The 9,517-nt window shown below is 36.5% G+C and overlaps 1 protein-coding gene across 3 annotated transcripts in view; it reads right to left on the reverse strand.

Moving 5' to 3' along the window:
* LOC123557184 (uncharacterized protein NMB1333-like) overlaps positions 1-9,517 on the reverse strand; it is a 30,479-nt gene that overhangs the window by 17,432 nt on the left and 3,530 nt on the right. For 2 of the 3 annotated variants that reach the window (XM_045348488.2, XM_045348487.2), the window contains exons 2-4: positions 4,091-4,169; positions 1,989-3,484; positions 818-979 (exon numbers count right to left, since the gene is read on the reverse strand). In XM_045348488.2, the coding sequence (XP_045204423.2) occupies positions 818-979; positions 1,989-3,484; positions 4,091-4,168 (1,736 nt within the window). In that variant the 5' untranslated portion in view covers position 4,169. Of the gene's footprint in view, positions 1-817; positions 980-1,988; positions 3,485-4,090; positions 4,170-9,398; positions 9,421-9,517 lie in introns of those variants that run through there. The other variant, XM_053543502.1, reaches the window with a different exon arrangement.

A 9,517-nucleotide genomic window follows, 5' to 3' on the forward strand; every position in this document is an offset into this window, starting at 1 on the left:
ATATGTGAGCAGTTGGGTAGAACATACAACTTTCAGCAAGTTAGCACAATGGCTACTGGAATGGTGGAAAGTTATCTGTCGAAAAAAATAGTTCAGGAGTTATTATTTTCTTATACTGTATCCAATGTTGAATAAAGTTATCTCGTGTGAAAACTTCTTGTTGAAGAGCCATTTTACCCTGGTAATATCAGTGGATTCATTAAGCTGAATGTATATTCTAAACATGAATTATATATATTTTTTATTTTCGTAAATGATGTCATATCAATGATGTCACCAAGAATGCCAATTTTCCAGGATGCTATTTCAGCAGCTTGCATTAAAAAAGGTAAAGTTTCATCAACTGATTGCCATCACATCAAAGTTCCTATACGAAAAAAAGATGTCTTTTATTAAACAAGAGAACCACCTATGGGTGCCATCGCTCATCTGCAAGTGCCGGACAATATGTAAGAAAACAGTTATAATTAAGATTTTCTAAGTACAAAAAGGGCCAGAATTTTGACAAAATGCAAATCACAGTTATGGTTCTTGGCCCATATAGTTAACTAATGATGAAAAACAAGTGTACAAAGTTTCAAAGCTGTACCTCTTATAGCTTTTGAGAAAAGGTGGACCTAAACAAAAGTTTTAACCGTCGCCGACAATCAAGAGACATCAATACCTTATAGATTTTTTTAAAAATCGGACAAGCTAAAACTTCTATATGTTCCTTTCTAATGATATCTTCAACATATCTTGATTGTTGCCTGAAACAACCACAAAACTAACCAGGACAATGTTATTCCAGTACAGAACTATGGTTAAAGCCACTTACTTTGCCTGTAATTTCTCGATTATAACATCTATAGGATTTGTTGGCCACTTTTCAACTTGACTTTGAAACCCCTCATGATAAACACTGAATGCTACATCATCGTTCTTGAACATTGTGAAGGCTTCTTGACCCGTTGTTATGTACAGTTGTTCATTCAGATACCTGCCGGAATCAGAAAAATGCCTGTCAGATTAGAAAAATTCATAATCAAAGAATAGCTTGAATAACTTTGTTTAAAAGGACAAGTTACATTATGTTTTGATAAATCGTACAATTTTTTTTACCATAAACCTTATAAGGAACATATATACAGCATTGAGTTAAATCGTGCTATTAATTGAAAATTACCTTTATAATTTTAGTAATTGACAGCCGAGTTATCAGCACATTTTTAGAAGTTTTTAAGTTTCAATAATCCAGAACTTAAGTATTACTGACTGAAGCGTCAATGTGTGTTATAAGATGTGGGTCCAGTTCAAATTCGTGAATTAAGAAACTCAAATATATATATATATGTAACATAATAGAATTTGTATAGATAAATTAATCAGAGTTTAATTGGTGTAAGTATTTTCATTGTCAAATTTCATTGATATATAACTGATAAAGTAATTCAACAGTGCAATTTTATTGTTCCTATTGTATTACATTTAGGGTTCCAAGGACTTCAAACATTTTAGTAAAATGGTGACAGCCATTGTAGCTGTCATCTTGCCGATGTACCTACTTTAAAATCACTCCATAAAATCCGTTATTGGGATTACAATGAAAGCAATAAAAATTTTATGAATATTTAAAACATGTTTTATCACTTCTGCATGACAGAAATGCTGTAGTGTTTTCCTTTAAAACTAATTCAGAATATAATTCCTTTAAACTTTCAAATTAAAATTCAGTTTGTTTTCTCAAATTCGTACATACCTGAAGTTTTTCCTTTTTTTTTTAATATTCTGTAAAGTTATTAAGTACATGTAGTCCAATTAAATCTTTTCCAAATTCCTGGTAAAGTTGTATTTAACAGTGTGACTTTAAGTTCAAAATAATTGTCATAATCTATAAGTCATCTTCTTCTGCTGATCTATAGAAAATTACAAGTATTAAACAAACAGAATCAAATTACAACCACCAAGCCAAATAAATATCCAACATGTCCAAGATAGCAGTATTTTACCTAAATCTAGCAGCATTCAGCCTTTCCCTGCTTTTCTCTAACAATGTCTTTGCTTTAGCTTCACCTTTCTTTGCCCTACTGAAATCTTCAGCTTCAGCAACATCATCTTCAGCAACAATACTGTCATCTGAAGTCTTCCTTCCTGATCCTGGAGAAAGAATTGTTCTAATCACACTTGGGTCTAATGCAACTTTCTTTTTGTTTTGTTTTCCAGCAGGTTCTCTTCCATCTTTCTTTTCACCTTTTTTGTTTGAAACTTGTTTAACTGAATTTGTTTTTACTACTTCTGCAGTACCGGTTTCATTACTTTCACTTTCCTGAAGTTTTCTCTTCTTTTTACCTTTTCTTGACTCAAAAGATTTATCTTTAACAGCACTGGCTGCTTCTGAAAAAGAAGCATCAGTGTTTTTATTAACCTTCACTGTACCTGAGTCAGTTTTTCCTGGACTTGCCATGCTTTTCTCTAACAAATCTTTTGTAGCTTCTAACTGTGGCTTTATAGTTCCTGGCTCTGGTTTCACATATCCTTTAAACTTATTCCTTTTGCACATACGTTTTCTTTTTGTCTTCTTTTTGACACTACTTATTTCTGTTCCAGAATTTTCTTCACTGCTATTTACTTCTACTTCCCTCTTCTTTGTTGGACTGTGTAATTGTTTATCTACATTTTCAAGTGAATTACTTTCATCACTTTTAGTCTCATTACTCCGACTGTCTTTTCTTTTTCCATGTTTCCCCTTTTTTGGTTTAATTTTTTGTTTATTTTCATTTCCATCTTCAACAACATTCTCACTTTTCTGGTTACCTTCTTTTTCGTGTTTTTTATCAGTGACAGATATAGCAGCTATTTCATTTACATTTTCCACATTATTTTTCTGACTCAATTTCCTCTCCTTTAGTTTCTGTTTCCACAGCAGTTTCTTTCTTTCCTTTCTATTCAACTGATCCTCCATATTTACATTGTTTTCATTATGGACACCTTTATTTTTGTCAGAAACATCTTTAGTAGCCCCCACAGGTTCAGCCTGTGGTTTAGACAGTTTATTTGAAACCTTATTTGTATCCGGTTTACTTTGCTCCAATTTCAGTCTTCTTTTCTCTTGTATCTTCTCCCATCTTAATTTTCTTTTCTCAGACCTCTTCATTGGTGACTTTTCTTCTATGTCTTTACCAGCCTGAATACTTTTGTTTGGACTTTTGTCTGTAATACCACATGGTGGTTCAGACACTGCTGCTGACTTAGTCAAACCTTCTGTATCATTACTCTCATCCATCAGCTTACGTCTCAAAATCTTCTCTTGCCATTTCTTGTTTCGTTTTTCTTTCCTGCTCATCAATTCACTTGATGCTTCATCAGAAACTCCTATTGCTTTTAAGCTGCCATCTAGTTTTTCTTTCCCTTCCTTATCCATTTTTCTCTTTTTGTTTTCAGCGCTATCATTTAGTTTTACCTTGTCCTCTTCCTGTTTCCTCTTTTTGGAATTCTTTTGTTTTTTCTGGAAAAAAAAAAACAACCACATTACTCATAACATGAAATCTTATTTTACATTTTCTTGAGAAAAAGCAACAGTACAGTTTTGTTTGGTGGTTTGAAATTTAATACTACTGTAATTTAAGCAGAAATTTTCGCCAGGGTTAAATTTCGCTATATTCGCGAGGCCCTACATATCGCAAAAATTAATCCTCGCGTAAATATTCACCATTAGACTAAGTATAATTCAAATTCAAGTAGGATACAATTTTTACAATTTCGCGAATATCAAACCTTGCGAGCAAACTCAAAATTTCAAATCTGCGACATTTTGATCCAGCAAAAATATGTGCTTTTACAGTATATTCCTGCATGTTTTCTTGTTTTACATGTTATTATTTTACTTGATACATTCCAGACAACAAAATCCAAATTACAACCCTATAACACAATCAAATTATACTGAAATTTCACTGTGACAACTGCATTTAATAGCTATGCAGCAAAACAAAAAGCTTAATTCATGTAATGACGCCCTAGAAATTCCAAAATCTAACAGCATGTTCGTATCATATTCATAAAAACCGAGAAGTTATAATTAATATCTGTGTCATAATGCAGAATGATTTACCTTATTTTTCTGAAACAAACTTCTGTCTAGTTCTTTTGCTTCACTTCCTACATCCCAATTTACAGCCTCAAAATCCATTCTGAAAGATAAATTAATATTGTTGTGACTTTAGCAATTAAGCCACATGTATTTATATCTACATAAAAAAAGTTATTTCAGTACCAGTAGAAATGATTATATCTCTTTTTACCAGTATAACAAAGTAAGTATGATTATATCTGCCCTACATTAAACACAGTAATATGCCAGGCAAATAATTTGGGTATCATGGATAGGCCTACATTCTACTTTAGTAAAGCAGAATTCTGCTTAAGCCTATAATAGGGGACATGAGGGGTGTTGCACATGTATCTCCCATGAACACTGTCCTTTAAACTGATTCTGCTGTTGGTTGGTTGCATTACATGCTTCCTAACGATCTCCTTACTGATTTTATTTCTTTTTAATTATTCTGATTCAAGCCAATCATTCAGTTAAGCCCCGATCTCACATTCCCGGTGACGGCCCCGGTTCCTCCTGGTAAACATTAGCCGGAATATCTGGATGAACCGTGATATTTTTTTGCAAAAATGTAAGTTGGATCTCATATTCCCGGTAAATCCCCGATAATGAAGCAGAATCTACACTTTGACCCCGGTTTAGTCCCGGTCTGACATCGGATATCCACGGTGATTGTCCGGCGTGAACCCGATTAATCCCGGTGTAATCCCGAGTGACCCGGGTCATAGCCGGTAGTGCCCCGATGATCGCCAGTAGCATCCCTTCATAGCCAGGCTGTGATCCAGTGACACACCCGCGCCTACCGGTGCTTACTCGGTAGCAAATAAAACAGGACGCACGTCAATTCCCATAAATTATCTTGTAGTCACTTGAAGCGAAACATCATGCTGAAGACCAAGAAACCTGCCAGAAAATTGCCACCAGTGGGAAACCAAGTTGAAGACGACTCTACTGAGAGGCAAACACAGAGCCCAACGGACGAAGACTCTGCTGGCAAAAACCTCCCTCCCAAAACTAGGATTTTTACAGTGTTTTTATATACTATATCATCATATTACCTTATGTCATCGCAACTTCACCGTCTGTTACAGTTGTAGATCCGTGACCTCACCTTCTGTCACCGTCGTGTGGCCGGAATTAGCCGGCACACACCTGGTTAAACCTGGACAGTCCGTTGTGAAACGGGGTTCTACCGGACTCACCCGGTGGTTTGCCGGCATTTTCCGGCTATAACCGGGAGTTAATTGGCAAATAAACCTGGGCTTACCGTAACTTTCCCTACCCCCACCAGTACAAGACGGAGCCATACCGTGCTTTGCCTGTGCCATGCCATCCGTGGGCCAGAGATCGCAGTAGCTCTACCGTGTATAAAGTGATTGCCAGTGACCCCGGATTACTATGGAATATCACGGTAGACACACGTTGATATCCGGTGTTACCCCGGAAAATGCCGGCATTGCGCCGATATTGCAGGAATATGCCGGTTTTGGCCATTGTTCCTGGTGATTTCCGGTTGTATTAAACATTTTAAAACAACCGGGGCCAATTGCCACTTCGACAAGGATTATCAAGGATCTTCCCAGATGTTCACGGAATCGTCAAGGTTGTACGCCTGTTCAACAAGGTTTATCCCGGATGACTGAACCGGGATAAACTAGGAGACCAAACCGTGACAGTGAGATCACGGCTTTAGAAAGAGTTCCCATTTTTATAAGGTTCCAGTTTAGAGGGGTTCTGCATCAGTAGCTCAATGGTAGGTTCTTTGACTGCAGCTGGCCAGGGATTTGATTCCTATAGCCATGTCATATCAAAGAATTAGAAAAAACTTATCAATGCACAAGTGTACCAGGATGAATCATACCACTTTTCACTTAACTATACTGTATATGTTATATATGGTGAAACAAGAGCTGGTGCCAATGCTCATATGTAAGTGCTTGATGTCAGGCAATATGCAAGAAAAGAGTTATGGTCATTGGCCTTACCTATTACTGAAAGAAATTTTATGTATAAAGTTTCAAAGCTATAACAATTAAGAAAATTGAATCTAAATAAAAAAATAACCAAGAAAATTACAAATTTTCTAAGTAAAAAAGGGCCATAATTCTGAAATAATGCAAGAAAGAGTTATGGTTCTTAACCAATTTACAAATCTAATGATAACAAACGTGTACAAAGTTTCAAAGCTGTACACTCACGAAAATTAGACTTAAACAAAATTTTAACCAAGAAGCAAATAAAGGGCCATAATTTTCGCAAAATAACAAATCAGATCTATGGTTCCTAGAGCCTTTCGCACTCACCTAATAATAGTAAACAACTCTTCAAAGTTTCAAAGCTATTGCTCTTATACCATTTTTCCCAATTTGAAGCAAAAAATTCACAATCCATTTTGAATGCCTACCATAAAACTTGAAAATAAAGTTTTAAACTAATATAATTAAATGTTACACACTCAAAATTTACTTGATTTGTCAATACTTTTTTCCTAATTTTGACAAGTTACTGCCTGAAAAATTCCCAATTTGACCAGGGGCCTTTTCCCCAAAAAGCCCTAGCTGTGACATCATCAGTTTTCTCACAAGAGTCTGTGCACAGATGTTGCAGTTCGACATTGGTTTGGTAAACAAATGGGGTTACGCCATAACTTAATGGATGCGATGATCACAAAACAAAAACAAGAGCACTGCCTTGCGGATGCTGACGCTCATCTGATTTTTTTTGCATAATAGAAATATTGTCCTACCCATGATTTTCTAAGTCTAAAAAGGGCCATCATTTTTGCAAAAAGCAGGATAGAGTTATGTTTCTTGCTGTACAGGGTCAGCTTATGATGGTGAACAAGTGTTGCAAGTTTTAAAGCAATAGCTTTGATAATTTAGGATAAAAGCTGACCTAAACATAAAACTTAACCAAGAAAACTGATTTTCTAAGTCCATAAGGGGCAATAATTCTTGCAAAAAGCAAGATGGAGTTATGTTTCTTGATGTACAGGGTCTGCTTATGATGGTGAACAAGTATTCCAAGTTTCAAAGCAATAGCTTTGATAGTTTAGGAGAAAAGTTGACCTAAACATAAAACTTAACCAAGAAATCTGATATTTTCTAAGTACAAAAGGGGCCATAAATCTTGCAAAAAGCAAGATGGAGTTATGTTTCTTGCTATACAGGGTCATCTTATGATGGTGAACAAGTATTCCAAGTTTCAAAGCAATAGCTTTGATAGTTTAGGAGAAAAGCTGACCTAAACATAAAACTTAACCAGGCAACGCCGACGCCGACGCCAACAACTGCTCAAGTGATGACAATAACTCATCATTTTTTTTTCAAAAAATCAGATGAGCTAATAACATCACTGATCAGTTTAATATGTGAGAAATAGGATAACCAGAGCTACTTCAACTAGTCACAGTACAAACTTCTGGAGGAGTTGCCCATATGGGTTTATGGTGGTCACTATAAATAAGCTTACAAACAAGCAATTTCAGTATATATTTCATACGTGGTACGCAATAGCATGCTTATGCCAGGGGCACAGCCAGGCTTGAATGAATCAATGTTACGCACAGATGGTGGGGGTTCGTGGGGGCCTCCCCCGGGAAAAAACTGGAAAATAGAACTAAAAGGGTGAGCTCTGAGGTGTATCTGAAGGCGACTGGAGGTGCTGAATACGATTTATTTGAACCATCTGTTTTATTTCAAAGCTTCGTTATTAACATTTATAAGACATAACTTTATTATGTGTCTTAACTTGATTTTTGCTATTCAACTTTGAGATAAAAAATAGATAGGTTCAAGGCCGCCGACTTTGTTGTTACCGAGAGCATGGTTTTGCTATCTTGACTTAGTAAGCTAGTAGCATAGAGACGTTAAATGTTTGTAAAAGCAACTGCTAACTTTTGTTGTCAATCCTTTTATCGTGAATAGCTAGCAGCACAGTGACGTTAAATGTTTGTAAAAGAAATTGCTAACTTTCGCTGTCCATCCTTTTATCGTGATATCATTTTTATGCATGTTCTTTTCAGTATAGTTGTCATTAAAGAGCAGTGCCAGACACCTATTCTTCCTCTGGGCAAATAGGTCTACAACAGTAGCTGCTTTCAGTTCTCTGCCTCTGTGAACATTCAACAGACCTAGCCTAGATATGTGTTCAGTAGTCATGGTGGATCTCAAGTATGTTTTGAGGCATCTCATGCTACTGAACGATCGTTCTGCTGAGGCAGTCAATACTGGTATCACAAGCAATAGATGGAAACACCGAGCAACATCTGGGTACAGGTCTTCCGGCAGATCAATCCGTACACTTTCCAGACAATCTGACTAAAGTACATCTCCTATTACGCTACGCATAAGATCTGACAACGAGCTATTGATGGCCTCGTTCTGACAGCCCACCACTAGCCAATCAAAAGCTAACTTACAACATTCTGCAAGCTTTAAAAAGCCTTGGTTTTTGATATCAACAATTTTTATGTCGAAATATATCAGATAGGCGGTTAGCTCAGTCGGTAGAGCACTTGCTCTGTAAGCGAGAGGTCCCGGGTTCGAGCCCTGGATTAACTGCAATTTTTAATACTCTGACATTCGAACAAGTTGTCTGATTGGTTCAAACAAAAATAGATTTGCGAAAATAAAAATAGCAATATTGGAAATCCAAAATATACAGAAGACGAATGTGAATGGGTCGTTCTCAGATCTTCGTTTAGAAGATCAAGTACTTTAGTCAGATTGGCTTTCCAGAGACAGCGTTGGTGGAATCTGAGTATGCTCAAATCGGGTTTTTCTAATGCTGACATTCTCTCACAATGTTTCTCTGTTGACGGTCAGGTCTTCCTGTGCTGCTGTGAAGATTGCCTCGGCTTGTTGGTCACTGAGATCACGTATGAGATTTGCCAGAAGGTACCGTATGGCATACCTCTCATTTCCATGTAAAAGTCGTTGTTGAAGTTCCGTCAGTAAATGGTCAACAAACGGCAGATACATGTTGACCTGCCAGTAAGGTCCCTTAAGGTGTAAGGTAAACATCCCAATATGATCCGTAGAATCTACTATTTTTTTTGCGATAAGATCTCCATTTTTTCTACCTGCTTGGAAATCCGAACTGGTGTACAGCATCCCATTTGGAGGTTAATATCGTTTTCTTTGCCGAATCAGTCAGCAGTCGAGTTTCCTTGGCAAAAACACATGGATACGCTGTGTGATGTTATGCCTATATGAAAACTTATGAACGCCGTTTTAAATTTTACCGCACACAAACTTTTCAAGGACAACATTCACATACTAAATTAAATTTTGTAAAGACAGCTTACCTTTCTTGGTTTCAAATACATATAATACATCATGCAATGGCACATATTTAGTTCAATGTTACCTAGAACCAAGATCCAGATCTACGGCCCTGTATGCAGTGGTATGCATAGTTCATGTT

Source organism: Mercenaria mercenaria, chromosome 5, assembly GCF_021730395.1.
Source record: "Mercenaria mercenaria strain notata chromosome 5, MADL_Memer_1, whole genome shotgun sequence".
NCBI lineage: Eukaryota > Metazoa > Mollusca > Bivalvia > Venerida > Veneridae > Mercenaria > Mercenaria mercenaria.